This window comes from Mesoplodon mirus (genome assembly GCF_964341445.2).
Source record: "Mesoplodon mirus genome assembly, chromosome: 19".
Taxonomy (NCBI): domain Eukaryota; kingdom Metazoa; phylum Chordata; class Mammalia; order Artiodactyla; family Ziphiidae; genus Mesoplodon; species Mesoplodon mirus.
The window spans coordinates 29,006,528-29,022,486 of record NC_138995.1 but is presented as its reverse complement, the minus strand read 5'-3'; the positions used below and the strand labels follow the sequence as shown (position 1 = coordinate 29,022,486).

Genomic DNA, 15,959 nt, shown 5'->3' with positions numbered 1-15,959 from the left:
TTTGGGGCAGCTACTGGCCCGTGAGAGCTGTGCTTTTTCTATGCAAACCTGGAGTGAGCGTGTGGTAGTTGGAGTGGCTCGGGCCTGGGCGCGGGGAGGGCTGTGGACGGTGAGGCCGCGTCTGGAAAGCGTGGCCTGAGCACACTCCCGGGAACTAGCGCCCCGGGTGCGGACAGGCGGCACCTCTGCAGGTGGGATGGGGTGGGCACGGGTGCAGCTGTGGATGTTTATTTCAGAAAGAAAAAAAGATGGATGAGATGCTGAGTTTTCCTTTATCTTTTTTTTTTTTAAGCTACAAAGCACATGGGAAATGTTCTTCTTTTCCTTTCAAATTCTAGATGTAAAGACTCAACTAAAACCGGATTCTACAGCATTCTACAGAAATACACAGCCGTCAGTCACTCTGGGTTGTAGGTTAGACAGGGGCTTGATACAGAAAGGCTGTGTGTCTTACAAAGGCCAAAAGGTCATGCTACCAGGAGATCAACGTCAACAGCAAAGAGTCCATGAAGCAGTCTGTAGAGAGAGAGATAAGGGGTCCAGTCTGACCATTTTCCTTGATTTAAAACACCAACCAACCAACCAACCAACCAACCCTCCAACATGTTTAATAACGTTGAGGTGGGGCAAGATGGGGCAGCATCACGGGGCTCAGGAATCCAGGGGAAGCCTAGCCCGGGCCTCCTGGGAGGCCTCACCCCTCGGGACCCTGACGCAGCCAGGTCTGCAGATCCGCCCTCCCCTCAGCCACTCCTGCCCCTTCTCCACATCACTCCCCTTCTTTCTCCCACCCTCTTGGAGGGGGAGCCCTTTTGGAGGGAGGAGCAGCTTCATCTCTGCAGGTGACCTTGTGCTTTGCATGGCCCCTCCCATCAGCTGCTTGCAGAAAGCAGCCGGAGTCTCCCTTTTCTCTGACTCTTGCCTTGTTCACATGAATAAAGAAAACTCAGGAGACAGACAGTGGGTTGGTCGGAGCAATGATTCTTCTAAATTCTTGAAATTAACCACCTCTACCACCCAAAAGAGAAGCATCCTTAATTTTTCTGTTGGGAGTATAGGGCAGGGAGACATTTGGGATGTTGGCCATTTTTCAAAGGGTTTTGGAATTCGCACAAGAGCAGGACAGAACTGACAGCACACAGCCTCAGCGGGTGGATGCAGAGGAAAAGGCAGGACCAAGGCCAGGCCTTTCCTTGCCCTCTCCCTGCTCACGGAAATGGGTCTCGGAGTGTAAAATCACGTGGCTGTTCTTAAAAGGATGGACTCAAATCAGGACTGCCATCGTGACGCGCGCGTGCGCGTGTGTGTGTGCGTGCATGTAAGTGCGTGCTCAAGTGCTGTCCCAGGAAAACCTTGATGATCAATGGAATGTCGGTCAGTTCTGTCTGAAGCTCCTTCTAGTACAAACTAAAAAAACAATATACATTTATTTGTCTATATATAAGGTTTGTTACGCCTTTTTAAAGTTAATTTACCAACTTGCATTTGTTTGTTAGTGGGGTGTGTGTGTATGTGTGCAAGCTTTTCTGTGAATGCTGGAATCATTACCAAATAGGTCGCTATACAGGACAAGAGGTCAGTACAAGCCGCAGCCCCGGAGGTTGTTGGCAATGATGATGTCAGTGACGGCGTCGAATACCACCTGGATATTATTCGTGTCTGTGGCACAAGTCATGTGACAATAAATTTCTTTGTTGGGTGAGCGGTTTTTGCTTTCAAATTGTGCTTGGATGTAGGCGGCGGCATCTTCATAGGTGTTGGGGCCTGTAACGAAACAGAGCAGAACGGGGCGGGGGGAGGCCCTGGTGAGAGGGGGTGGGTGGGCTGAAGATGTGGGCCGTGATCTTCTCCAGGAGGCTGCCTGGGGCCCTTCTCCAAGGTGGAGTCGCATCTTACACTGAAACCACATGCGGCTGAGCACTGGCCTGGCTTCTGACTTTCCCAGGTCTTTCCTTCTGTGTTCACACAGGGTCCCCCCAGGAGCCCTGGGCGGACAGCGGCCACAGGCTGTCCCTTTTGCTTTCTAGATGAGCACACTGAGGCTGGCCAGTCTGCCATTCACAACACTCACCCCTGGTCTAAACCGGTCCTGCTTCTGATGCACGAGTTCCCGGCGGGGTGGTGGCCCTGGGTGTGCGGGGTGGGGTGGGGGTGGGGGCGCAGCGCCTACACTCCTTCCTGGATGCTCCTTCTTAATGAGAAGGGCTGGGACTGTCTCTAAGCCGTCCCCGTTCTTGGGTGAGTGGCCAGGACAGGGGGCATTGGGAACCCCCAGGTGGGCCGTTTAAGGGGCTGGCAGTGTTGTAATGCCAACTGGAGCCCCGCTGCCCCCCCCCGCAATTCCTTGAGTGTTCCCTCGATCCTGGCCGGGGTCTGGTGGGGGTATCTGTGCATGATGTAAGGACAGTTTGCCCACCAGCTGCAACCCAAACCCTGTGGCTCTATCCTGTAGTTTTCAATTACCATAAAACGTGGACCAACAGAGAACTGCCTAAAAGCCCATCCAAGTTAGGCTGCCCCATTTTCTGCAGTGCCCCGGGGATGTAGCCAGCATGGAAATGACACAGTCTTATACTGAGGGGGTGGGCCATGCCCCCACCACCGCCTGCGCCATCCTCCAACGGCTGGGTGTGAGCCACAGGGGGGCTGGGGCTGGGGCTTGGGTGCTGGAAGGTGTCTGCAGCCAGATAAGCAAGTTTGAGGGGTCAGGGCCACGGGGTGGGTGGGGACAGGGTGGAGAGCGGCTCTGACAGCCCACGGGGCAGAGCCTCCTCCACGCCACCGTTGGCTGGCCACCAACAAGGTGAAGCCATCAAGTTAGTGGCAGCTCGCAGACTAGACACAACCCCACAGTGGACTCCATCAAGGAGCTTCTTGCCCAGAGGGTGCTAAGACGGCACCCACGGAGGTGAAAAGTGCCCAGGAGTAACTGGGGACGTCCACTTCCCACCTTCTCAGCGTCTGCTCAGTCCGCGCCCTTACACGGCCTGGCGGTCCCGCAGAGCTCCCCCTGGACGTCCAGACAGCTACCTGCACGCCCCAGCCCCTCCAGCCTGTTTTGTCCCCACAGGCCTAGGTACCCCCGGGGGCCACCACACTGGTGACCATTTGTCACCCAGCGTGTTCTCTGAACTCAAACTGGATCCCTCTGGAGGCCCTGAAGAACTCAAATGTTTCCCAAACTCAGACCGACTTTCCCTGGGTGCATCCAGCGCCCCATACAACACGACAGTGAAACTGACCGCACCTTGGGCCACGTCCCAAATCGGGCTCCAGTGAGGCCAGGTCCCTGGGGACAAGGAAGAGCCCTAGGCTCAGGCCAGCCCCCCGAGGTGGCACTGCTGGAGCCTGCAGATTTCCGAGCCGCATCCGGTCATCGCAACTTTATCTAAAGACCCGAATTAGTCCTGAAGGGCCTCTGCTGAGGCTGGGAGAGGTGGCTGCCAAGGGGGCTAACGTCCGGCTCCGCCCACAGGCAGGGCCCTCCCTGGCCTGTCCCATGCCCACATGGACTCGCTCCACCCCGCCCGCAGAGGGCGCCTCCTCCACGGCCAATCCCTCTTGCTTGGTTTCCATCCTCTGGATGGTACGAGGGCAGTGATGGCAGCTATGGTGCAGACCTGGCACCAGGCACCGTTCTCTCCGTTCATTCCCCCACCCCCAGCCCCGCAAGCGGTGGGCATCATTATCTGCTGTGGTGCCCGGATGACAAACAAGGCGCAGGCGATTAACTTGTCCCAAGTTGCAGAGTCTGGGTCCAGAAGCTGCTTTGGCCTGCCTGTCTGCCGGCCTGCCTGCACCATGCTCCTGACGCCCGTCAGCCCCGACAGCCTGCCCTGTCTCCCTCTCTGCACCCTGGGGAGGGCGGGAAGCTGGCAGATTCACACAGTGGAGACAGGCTGCGCTCAGAACAAGCCAATGCGCCCTCCACACCCAAGGGTGAGGGCAGGCTCCCCCCGACCCCCAGGAGTGGAGGAGGGCGGAGGGGCCAGCAACCATCTCTTCTGGAATCTGGCTGGGTTTGGGGACCCATGTCGCCCTGGGAGCTGAGCCTAAGCCCTGATCTTTCACTGGGGCTGTCAGGGAGTGGGTTCCAGACTGAGCCCACCTGTGAAACATTCTCTACTGCCACGCCCCAGGGGCCTCTAGAAGCTTCCCAGTCCCCAGAGCGACAAAGGCTGGGCTCCGGCCTCCCGTCAGCGCTGCCCTAGCCTTCAGCAGCAGCCCAGAGCCGGGCCACCCTACACAGCCAGCCTCCGTCAGCTGCCAGAGACAGCTTCCCATGGCGGGGTGGGACACTCCCTGGAGCCAGAAGGAGAGGAACAGCCCTGGAAAAGGCGGAAGAGAGGCAAGCGGAGATGGAGAAGGCCTGCAGGAAGTAGGGGTGTTTTGACGGGGAAAAGCACAGGGGCATAGAAGAGCGGGAAAGAGCAGGCGGGATGCGGGTGGAGGTGGGGAGAGGAGGCCCGACGGCGTGGGGCGGGGGAACTGCTCTGCTGGCACGGGCAGGGCTACCGAAGCAGGAGCAGAGAAAGCAGGCGGGGCTGAGGCGGCCCGGGCAGGGGTTGAGGGGGGGTGACCGGGGAGGCAGCGGACCAGGACGGAAGGAGAGGGGGAAGCTGTGCGCCTGTGCTGCCTCCTGATCCTGCCACGTCTCTCCGGAGTCGCCTGCTCACAACCCACACGCGTCACGAGGGTCCATTCCCCACCACGCCCAGGGCACCAGACCTGGTCACCCGCTCGCCTCTTCCTCTACCCTCTGCCAGATGCCTGCAGGGGTGCCCGTGCCCGCAGGGGAGACACAGGTCCCTGGCAGGTCCGCGCGACACGTACCTGTGTACTCAGGAAAGCAGATGGTCAGAGGTGACTTCTTGATCTTCTCACCAAAGAGATCTTTCTTGTTGAGGAAGAGAATGATGGAGGTATCGATGAAGAACTTGTTGTTACAGATGGAGTCGAAGAGCATGAGAGACTCGTGCATGCGGTTCTGCAGGCCCAGGCGGGGAGGGAGAGAGCCAGACAGACAGCGAGAGGGACAGACACGGAGACAGGGAAAGAGAAGACGGAAGTTAGGCTTGAGAGGGAGGAACTGGGCTACTCGGCAGCTCAGGCAGGGCTCCTGGGCCCCCACGGCTCCTCAGCTCCTCCGAAGGCTGACAGAACATTCTCGCACAGCATGGAGCTTCGCATTTCCAGTGTTCAGAGCAACCTGCACCCCTGTCTCAGGGCCGGTGGCAGAGACTGGACTGGAGCCAACCTGGGCTCCCTGAGTGAGGCTGAGGACGGGGTGACCGAGCTCTCCCGTCCGCAGTCTCCAGCCACGGGAAGGTCTCCGTGCGTGCGCGTGCACGTGCGTGTTGGCGGGGGGTGGGGGTTGCTGGACGGGAGCCTGAGAGCTGCGCTTTGGCTCTTCCTGTCCAGACCTGTCCTGTTGGGCCTAACCTGTGGGTCGGGGTGTCCTCTGGGAGTGGTGAGGGCCTCTAGGCCCCTCCTGTGGTCTGAGGGGAAGTCACGCCAGGCTCCTGCAGGCATCCTCAGGGGCTGCTGCCTGGGGAGACGCTCCTGCCCAGGCTGCCTGCAGGAGTGCCTGGGGCTCTGGCCGTACCCCCTCGGGCTGGGTCAAGCTCAACCACGACTGGTCACGCGAGGAGCTTTAAGCACCGTAGACGTGGAGAACTGCTTTGCACACAGGAGTTCATTTAGCAAATGAGTGAACACAATGGGCACTCCAAATCAAGCAGGATCCCAGGGGACAGTCCTCTGTCCGGGGCAAGGACGGACTTATCCTACTGTGGGATGCCAGGCACATGAACTTGGGCAGTCTGTTTCTTGGCAGTTTGTTGTCTGTGTACAAACCCATTTCTGCACAGGAAGGTGGCTCCCTCGTGATATAGCTCTCTCGGGGAAGGGAGAGCCGTTCATTTCCCCCAAGAACCCTGTCCTAGCCCTGGAAACTTGTCCGCCCCAAACCTAGCTCCATGGGTCTGCAGGTCAAGTTCAGGAGTAATTCCAAGCTACACGCTCCCTCTGAAGTTAAGACTGAAGCAAATCATAGGAGAGAGCACAGCAGTGGTGTGGGCATCACTGGGCGTTCATCACTGAGATGGATGAGCAAGCAGTGGCGCTGAGTAAACTGCTTTCCGACATCTCCCTCCAGCTGAGTGGGAGCGGGAAGAAGATGAAGTGACCACCGCCCATCACCAAGCCCCACTCTGCCAGCTCTTCCCCTGCCTTGTGTCATTTAACCTCATCGATCCTTAGGGGACGATGAGAGGTGACATGGCTGGGATGGGGAAGAGCAGAGACCTGCACCCGGCTCTGGGCCAGACCAGAGCTTCTGCAATGCAATGGGTTGGTTTCTCCAGCCAGAGTGAGGAGCCTGTGGGCTTTAGAATAAATGATCAGAGAGTCATGGCCAGCTCCGCGCGCCTTCCGTCATCTCTTCCATGACTGTGTAGTCATACTGGTGACCTGGAAAGGGTATTGGTACCAAACCCTTGTCCTTATGGTCAAGGCCAGTTGGTGGAGGGGGCAGTCTAGGTTCTTAGCTGCCCCTCGGGAGCCCCTAGACAACCGCACGGATTTACAACGCCCTCTGGGATCTGTAGTAAATAAATGGCATCGTCCTCTCACTCTGCCGCACATATTCAGCAAACTCCTATGATCTTATTACCCTCCTAGCCTCAACCAGTCAATTTCATTCTCAGTCCCCACAATTTCTGCCGGCCAGTCACTGCATAGACACGCTCAGGGAGGCATGAGACACTTCCGCCCGGTGCCGTCTCAATGGAGGCTGTTCAGAAAAGGGCAGGCGGAGGTTTCCTGGGAGGCCAGGTGGATCCACGTGCAGGGGGGTGGGGGCTGGGAACGCCCAGGGTCCCCGAGCCACCAGGGAGCAGAGGAGAGCCAAGGATTCAATAGGAAAAGCCTCACCACCACACGACACCACCTTGTCCTATCTCTGCTCAACCAACAGCTGGAAGGCCTCAGCCAGAGGCAAGATCCCAACTCACTGCCCAACTATTTCGACTTGATCTAGACATTGGGGGACACAGTGGAGACATATGCCCAGGGCACTCCCAGGACCAGAAGGGGCCACCAGGGAGGCCCAAGCTGAGAGTGCAGACTGTGCCCATTTGGCATGTGGGCTGAGCTGAAGGTCTGGTCTGGAGGCCGCCAAGCTTAGGTCCGAAGGAAAAATCCAGGCCAGCTGCCTGGGCTCCAGAGTTCCACTCGGCTAAGGCTCGGCCCCTCCACGCCCCAGGGCTGCAGAGCGGGCACTCTTCCCACCAATACCAGTTGGATCTGTGTGCAAGGCCCTCCGTGGGGCAGCTACGGGGCTGTAGGAACGACCGGCACAGTCTCCTGCTCTCCGAGAGCTCACAGTCTAGTTGGGGAGAGAAAATGCACACACGTGAAAAAGTCCCGGTTCCGAGCAAGCGAGCGAGCGGCACAGAGCAGGGGAGGGGCCGGGGAGGCAGCGACGCTCCCCAGTCAGACCTGGTCCCGTGGGGAGGGCATCGGAGTGAGCCTGGAAGGAGGGGCCGAGCCAGGAGATGCAGGGAGGGCAGTGGGGACGGGAGCCCCTGCAGGGAGGGGAGGCGCCGGCACCGAGAACCCCTCCACACCCCACAGGCCTTACCGCCATCCCTCCAAACACACTGGAACCCATCACCAAGGAGTCAAGAGCCCAGCTTGTCCTTCCAAGCTTCCCCAGAGAACACGGATGCAAGAACACATTCACAAGAGGAGATGTCAGCATGTGAGAAAAGAGAAGGGAGCCAGGGGCCACAGCCAGGCGACAGCACCCACCCCTGCCGTCGTCACCACCCTGTCCCTCCCAGTCTCCAGCAGAGCATGGCCAGCGGCCTGGCTGCTGCCACGGGAGCAGGGGCGTGGCCGGCACCAAGCACACGGGATGGGACAGACCAGCCTCTGCCCTCACAACAATCCCGGTCACCTGGAATCCTGCCCCAGTGGGCTGTGCCCCTCTGCCAGGCGGCCCGCAGTCCGGCCCCAAGACACGTGTCGTGCGGGGGGCGCCGGTGGAAGCAACTTGGGCACTGACGCAACACACCACACTCATGCTAGAAAAAGCTGGCACTTTTTATTAATGGTGGGTGACTAATAAATACATTACGGCAGCCAATAAATTATTACAATGACTACAGATTTATTAAACCAACGAGTCACTCTTCTTACAAAATTACAGTTAATATGGGGTGGGTGGCGCTGGGGTCGGGAAGTGGGACCACGGCACCTAAGAGGGGTTTGCTAAGAAAGAAGAGGGGCGCCCAAGCCCACCTCTGCCGGGGACGGGGAGGGGAGGAGGCACAGGGCACAGAGCACGCAGGGACCGAGACAGAGGGGACCAGGAGGTGAAGGGCCTGGCTGCTCAGGGAGGCCGCGGGGACCGGGCGGGGGGGTGGGGGAGGAAAGGATGGGCCACAGGAGGGGTGGTGCCTCCGAGCGGCTGGCTCTGCCGGGGACGGGTGGTGGGTTCACGCTGGTGCCCTGGGCGCCCTGGGCCTGGATGGGCCTTCCTTCTGTCTCTGCCCCGAGCAGGCCCTCCCTTGACAGGGGCCTTCATCTGGCTGGGGGTGCAGCATGTCTGAAGCCCCCAAGGGAAGGCCCCACTTGGCTCCTGGGAAAGAGGGCTGAGGACCCACCTCGCTGGGGGCGGGCGCTGGGGGGCAGCAGCTCACAACCGGGCCCTGATCCTGGTCTGGATGTTGTGTCCTGTCTTACTGCTCTGGGCTGCTGGACCCTCTGCTCTGTAGGCTTGTGGGTTGACAAGGGGGCGCTGTCTGGAGGGTGCTGGCCTTTGGCACCCAAGACTGAATCTCTGATGGCCATGGAGGCAGAGCCTCAAGCCTCAGTTCCTGAGAACTGCTAGGTTGTGCCTGAAGGCTTCCGGAAGGCCCGGGGAAGGGCAGAGGCCACCCGAAGAGGCCTTGTGCACCAGACTTCTCAAAAAGGGGGCTGGGCAGGACACTACCTGGTCTGGAGGCAAGAGGTTGAGGCCCGGATTGCGGTGGATTTACTCACCAAGAGGGCTGAAGAGTGTACTAGGTCAGGCCAAGGGAAGAGGGGAAGGAGCCAGGAATGATGCAGGCCAGAGAGGAGAACCTGCAGAATCAAGCAGTGGGGCAGAGACTGTCACAGGGTTAGGTGGAAGCAGTGGGATATTCTCTCCCCTTGCAGGACTCACCCTGGCAGAGGTGAGCTAGGTGAGCCGACTCCTGGGTGTTCCGTGTTGGGGGTTTAAGGACCCTGGTCATGGGGGCTCTGGGTAGGGAGGGCAGTCGTGGAGGGCAGGGGTGCCTCCAGCTCCCATCAGTGGGGCGGAGCTGGACTCGGGGGAGAGGCTGGGAGGAGAGCTGCCTCCTGACACCAGATCCAGTGCTGGCCTTCTGCCTGGGCTGCGCCCACCGCCCCATGGTAGGAGCATGTGGCCATGGGTCCTCAGGTTCTGCTGGGACCAGAGAGGAGAGAAAGGGCCAGGGCACCAGGCATCTAGGGCTCCAGGCAAGGGGGCCATAGAACCAGAACGTCAGAACTGTTGGTGCGCTGTCTGCTCAGGGCTGGAGCAGACCCTGCACCCTCCTCAGGCCGGAGTCCACAGGCTCCACAGAGCCCTTCCTTGGGGCCTCGGGCACTGCCCCCTCCAGGCAGGCCAGAGAGCCTTGGGGGCCTCTCTCAGTTCTTGGTGGGAAGGCCAAGACCCGGCTCTTGTGAGGGCAACTGGTGCAGGGCATAGAACCTGCCCACAGGCATCTAGACGGCAGGCATAAGTTTCACGGGTCTGGTAAAGGCGCCCCTCTTAGAGATCAGTTTCCCTTTGCCCTGATAAACTAGAGGCATGCAGAGAGTCGAAGCATGGCCTCTTTGGGGCACACACGGGGCCACTGTGGATAAGAGAATCACCCACGTCCGGTCACTCATAACATCTCCCCCACACCCACACCCACGACGGAGCCAAAACTCATCTATCTGTCCCCTCAGTCGTTCCTCCCCACGGTGGAGCCACCTGTGACGACGTGGATGGGAGACGCAGAGGACAGGGAAGGAATTTCACCCTGGATACCTGCTCCTTGGGGGCTTCGACTAGACAGCCGAAGACCCCCTGGGCAGAGGGCAATAGTAGCATAAGCAGCTGAGCAGGGCAGAGCATCTGAGAGAAAAAAGGCAGCCCAGGGCACGGAGGGGCAGGAAGGCTCCAAGCACCCCACTCCCCAGCCTCCTAACATGGTAGACGGGGTGCGCTACGGCCCGGGGCCCTCAGCCTGTCTGCTGCCCTGGGCCTGGAAAGCAGGTGACTCCCACCTCCAGGACAATGGCATTAGAGGTGGGGCTTAGCCAGTATACCCTTCTTAGCAGCTGCTTTTGAGTCTGGGGTCACAGGGCAGCATTAGAGGCACAGCTGCCCACACCCAGGATGGTGCTGCCAGGAAATAACTGCTATGCCTTCAGTGTTGGGCAACATGGCCTGACTGGCCCTGGCTGCCCGTGCGGGACACTGCGGCTGTCGGCTCCAGGGGCCTGTCCTCTGCCATGACCCAGCACCTGGTACGAGGCGCAGCACACAACAAGGCAAGCAAAATCAAAATGGAGCTGGGCTGCCTGCTGATCATGAGGCCAGGGGTGGCAGCAAGACAGCCAGGCAGGGATGGGGCTCCCCCCAGCGGCACCCACCCCTGCAGGCGTCTGGCACTAGGGAAGGTGCCCTGGGTCTCCCGTGCACTACCCAGAGCTCCGGGTCTGTTGGAAGCGAGAAGCCCAGAGCTCCCGGCTGCAGGGCAGTCAGGGGTCCTGCCTGGCCCGGGACTGAGCAGAGCCCAGAGCGGGTGCTGGAGGAGCAGAGGGCTTGAGGAGGGAGCCCGAGGCCCCTCGGGGGCGGCCCCTCTCCTCCTGTGGGCACATCTGGAGCCCCAGGCAAAGCCGCCATCCAAGCACACAGGGTCTGCCTGGGGTGTCGGCTGGTGGCATCCGCCAACGGGAGGCGCCCAGGAGAGAGAGAGAAAGAGGTGTGTTCATTGTCCAAGGTGCGCCAGGGCCTGGGTCACCAGGAGGAGTCACCCCACCCTTTTCTGCTCAGGGATCTCTACAGCAAAGCCCCTCCAAGGGGTCTCAGGACTCTCTGTCTGGGGAGGGGGCTGGGGCTGTGTGTGTGTGTGTGAGCCAGGCTGCGCCCCTCACAACACACAGTATGATGGGCCTGTCCACCTGCCCTCCTCTGCCCCCGGGGGCTGGCGGGACCCCAAGGGCTGTGGACAAACTCTCCGATTTCTTCACCAAGACAGAAGGAAGCTGGGACACTGGCTACAGGGGCCGTGCCCACACCTCCCCCGGGCCTCCTCAACTACAGAACCTCCAGTCCCCAGGCCCCTGCTGCCCAGCTGGTTTGCGTTGGATTCGCCGTGAATTTGGGAAGAAAAAGCAGTCTGCTCACACTCCAGAGCGGCCGCCCGAGCCCCGGGTGACGGGAGAAGTAGATAAGCCACCCCGGGGCCTGCAAAGACCGGGTGGGAGGCCCCCATCCCAGTCAACGCAAGAGCCACTTCCCCCGGCACCCCCTCCCGCACCATCTCTTCCCCACCTCCGTCCAGGCACCGCGGGACTCAACCCCATCGACCATCTACCAAGTGCCTTTGCAAGAAGTCGGTCTCAGAAGCATTTCCAGACCTGTGAGGGGTCGGAGTGGGGGTTCCCCAGGAGGGCACTGGGGAGCCCCAGAGGTGTGACGGGAGGGAGGCCCAGAGAAGGAAGGACTAGCGTCCGGGGCTGAGGTCCAAGGGGAGGAGGAGGGAGGCATTGCCAAGGCCTGAGCCCCCGGACCCACACACGGTTGGTGGCCTGGTCCCACCCTGGCCTTTGGTGACGGAGCTGCCCTCGACCAGAGAGACCCCAAGAAAAGCTGAGCAGCGGCTCCCACTGCCCCCACTCCGGCCAGCACACCGCCCCACCACCTACACAGCTTCAAAGACAGGAGGGGACCCTGGGACCTCAAGCATGAACCACTGCGTGCAGAGCGCGCCCATTCTGGCCCGGACGGCGGCGTGGCCCCCGTACGCCTCTCCCCCGGGGAGACACCCAGTGATGGCGCGGAGGCCAGCGGGCCGTCTGTCTCGGCAGGTGTGGGCACTCGGCGCTCCCACCAGCCCCGTTACCACGTGTTCTGGTGTCTGGGGTGGGGGAGGCCATGGAGGGCGCCTCCTCTTCCCGGCTCAGTGCCAGCTGCTGGTGCTCCCTTGTCCAGGGCAGGGGTGGGGCGGCAGGCTGGGCAGGGTGGTGGGCAGCTGGGTGGCGAGGCCAGGGCTCAGTAGAGGCCACAGCCCCGAAGGTTTTTGGCGATGATGACGTCCGTCACGGCGTCAAAGACAAACTGGATGTTGTTGGTGTCAGTGGCACAGGTGATGTGGGTGTAGATCTCCTTGTGGGCCGACTTGTTCTTGCTCTCGTACTGCGCCTGGATATGAGCCACGGCTTCCGTGAAGGTGTTGGGACCTGCAGGAGAGACCAGGTCAGGAGCTGGTGAGGCGAGGCCCCCACCTGGGTGCCGGTCAGGCCACGGGCTGGGGAGTGGACACCAAGGGACTCTCAGTGACAACCCTGCAGGAGAAACCTGACGACAGCTCAGCTCAATCAACAGTGGGTCATGAAACCAAGTCTGTGGTCCACATCCAGTTTAAAACCAATGACGGAAACAAGAGGTCAAACCTCACCGGGCCTCACCTGTGCTAAGGGTGAACACTGTTTCATGGAACTCCTGTTTCTTTTCATAGATGCATGTACAGGCTCCTGAGGCAAACACTCCCTCTTCCTGTGGGTCCTGCCCAAAGAAATCTGAACCAGCCCTCACACAGGTGCAGAAGTCTGCGCCAGCCCCTGCAGGCTGTCCTCTCCTGGCTGTGACTCCTCGGAGTGGGCAGGGACCTCACCTCCCTTGGCTGTTGCTGGGCAAGGTGGGTGGAAACTGTGTCGCACCTGGGAGCCGCCCTGGCCTCCTTCCTCTCATTGCCCCACCCTCCTTCCTTCCCCCTTCCTCCTTCTCATGTTCACCCTCCAGGGATTAAGAACTGTCTGGCTTGCTGACTTGCTGCCTTCCTTGCTGTCATATACTCTGTCCCTGGTGAGCCCAGGGAGAGGCGTTTCCAGGAGAGGAGCTGCTGTTTAGGGAGGAACAGAACAGGACTCCTGGCTTTGCCCTGAAGCCTCCACAGGCTCCAGGAACCCCGGCCCAGGCCCAGGCCCAGGCAGGGCTGTCACAACCCACTGAGGGAGGGAGGGAGGCTGGACTTCGGAGCCACAGCGGGACGGACCCAGCCCCTCGGCACATGGGCACAGGCCACCAGGCCTGGCCTTAAGGGTCTACCTAAATCTGGGCCGGAGGTGAGGGAGAGGGTCCTTGGGACCTCGTCAGCACCAAACGGCCTTGGTGACTGACTCACCTTGCTTCTTTCTGCTGCACCATGGGCCACAGCCCAGGTCACCTAGGGCAGGATCCACAGACCCCCAATTCAGATACGGCTAAAAGGAGGCTGACTGGCAGGTGTGAGGGGTGCTGAGCCCAGCCCACCTCTGGCTGCATGCTGCTGGGGCCTGACCCACGGGGCAGGCAGCCTGATCTCGAGGAATGGGAGACAGAGTGAGCTGCGCTGCTTGTCCGGCTCCAAGCCATGGCCCCCACGTCCACTCTCGGGGAACTGGGGTTCAGCCCGGAGGCTTAACTAGCAGGCCCACCTTGTTGGGACTCTGTCTATCTTTGTGCTCTCCAGGCCGGGGGGCTGGTCAGGCTGGGGATGCCCGCTTTTGCTTCCATTCGCCTCTCCAGGCCCTGGCCATCCTTAAGAGCCAGTGAGCCCGTGGGCTATTCCAGGCACCCTGCTGCTCCATGAGGGCCCTGGCCAGGCTGCCCACCCACCCACAGTCAGGTAAACCCACGGCAACATTAACAGAGGTGGCCTCCGTCATCCTGAGCACCCTCCGCAGGGAGGCCCTGATCTCTGCTGCTCGTGGAGCTCTCTCACGTTCCGCAGGCCGTCCGAATCGTGGAACTACCTGTATGGGGTGCTGTCACGATGCTTTTCAGCATCACAGTCGTAAGAGCAATAGCGAACCTTTAGTGAGCACTTACTATGCAACAACTGCCGTGCTGAGCCTTCCATGCTTTTTAGCTCCCTTTGTCCTCTGGCAACTCTGGGAGGGAGGGTGGATAATCACAGTGATTGTTCCCATCTCACAGACACAGAAACGGAGGCTCCGAGAGGTTATGTAACCTGCTGTGAGTGGCAGAGTGGGGGCACGAACCTTGGGCTGTCTGACTCGAAGCCCCGATCTTCAACCCCATCATCATCTTGGTATTGCCATTTCACTGATAAGCTCTACTTACAGATGACCAAGCTGAGGTCCAGAGGTTGCCGAGATCACACAGCTCGTAAGTGGCAGAGCCGGGATTCCAGCCCTGCTTCCCCTGACCAGGCTGCCCCACCCCTTCACAACAGCATGTTGTGGGGAAGGGAGGGGACCCGCCTTCGGTTTTGTGTTGGATTCTCCAGGGCAGAATCTGGTGTGTCTGCAGAGCATGGTGAAGGGGGACTGAGCTCCCTCAGGAGCTGGTGTGGCCCAAGCGGCTGCGTGGCCCCTGCGGTCCCCGTGGGGAGTGGCAGTCTCTACCTGTGTACTCAGGAAAGCAGATGGTTAGCGGGGACTTCTTGATCTTCTCTTCGAATATGTCCTTCTTGTTAAGAAACAGGATGATGGACGTGTCCGTGAACCACTTGTTGTTGCAGATGCTGTCGAAGAGCTTCAGAGATTCATGCATGCGGTTCTGCAACAGAATGGAGAGGCAAGTGAGGGCTGGCGGTGCCCAGGGCCCTGACCCACTGCGGCCAGTGACAAAGCAGGACAAGCGAAGGGAAGGTCCACCAACACGGCTGAATGCACCACCAGGGACGGAGACAGGAGGATCCACAAGGACAAGGACATGGTCCCTGCTGCATTCCACACGCAGGCGGGGGGGGTGGAGCAGGGCACAGGGTGGGGAACGCTGCCCCCCACTGAAGAGGGCTGACCCGGGCCAGGGCAGCGGGGTCACCAGAGGGACTCTAGCCCACGGAGAGGACATGCACCATGCACACGGGGGCAGGGGCCGCACCACCATCCACACGTCCACACGGGACCTCAGGCATGCAGATTTCTCTACTGGGATCTCATTTGGTTTCGCCAGCAGGGGTGGGAGGGTGCACGCATTCAGTTGGGAAACATTAACCGAGGACCAAGAGATCCTCGAATTAATCCAGAGTTGGAAGCAGACACCAGGGGGACAGCGTCGGGGGAGTGATCTTGCTGTGGCCTTGGTGTGGTTGGAGACTGGGTGGGTTGGCTGGGCCGTGGGGCGGCTCTGGGTGAGCTGCTTATCGAGGCTGGTTTCCCGGTAGAGGGGCCAGAAGAACCCCAAGATGAAAGCCAGCAAAACAGATGAAAACAGAGAGGAAGATAAAAACCCAGCAGAAAACATGAGAGAAAGAAAGAGAAAAAAAAAAGCAAAAAACAAAATTGGTTCAACCGGTCTCGGGCCAGGAAGTCAAAGCCGGTCCCTCCGGAGGCCCCCGTGCAGGCTCTGGAGGCCACGGCCACCCTGGGGCTGTGGACTGCGTGGCTGGAGATGGAAGGCGAGGGTGGGGAGGACCAGCCTAAGCCGAGTGGCTGGTGAGGAGTATGGAACGCAGGAGTGGGGGGCAGGCTTCACAGCAAAGTCACTCGGCGGTGCCCTGGGAACCTGCTGCTTTCAACTCTTAGCTGATGGTATCAACTGAAAGGAGGCGCTTCATACCTTCCCGACTTGGAGGGTCTCTCAGAATCTGCTCATGGTTTTGGCCTTGGTTTGGCAAGTTAAGGCCCTGCAGGTGGCGGTGACGGCACTGGAGCTGAGAAGTTGTGGCAGGTGAGGCCTGGGG

The 15,959-nt window shown here is 60.1% G+C and overlaps 1 protein-coding gene across 4 annotated transcripts in view; it reads right to left on the bottom strand.

Moving 5' to 3' along the window:
- Window positions 1-1,572: 1,572 nt before the first annotated feature.
- Window positions 1,573-15,959, bottom strand: part of GNAO1 (G protein subunit alpha o1) — a 171,719-nt gene continuing 157,332 nt past the window's right edge. For 2 of the 4 annotated variants that reach the window (XM_082607726.1, XM_082607728.1), the window contains 2 exons: window positions 14,677-14,830; window positions 8,086-12,507 (listed from right to left, as the gene is read on the bottom strand). In XM_082607726.1, coding sequence (XP_082463852.1) covers window positions 12,320-12,507; window positions 14,677-14,830 — 342 coding nt within the window. In that variant the 3' untranslated portion in view covers window positions 8,086-12,319. Of the gene's footprint in view, window positions 1,765-4,833; window positions 4,988-8,085; window positions 12,508-12,735; window positions 12,833-14,676; window positions 14,831-15,959 lie in introns of those variants that run through there. The other 2 variants (XM_082607729.1, XM_082607727.1) reach the window with 2 other exon arrangements.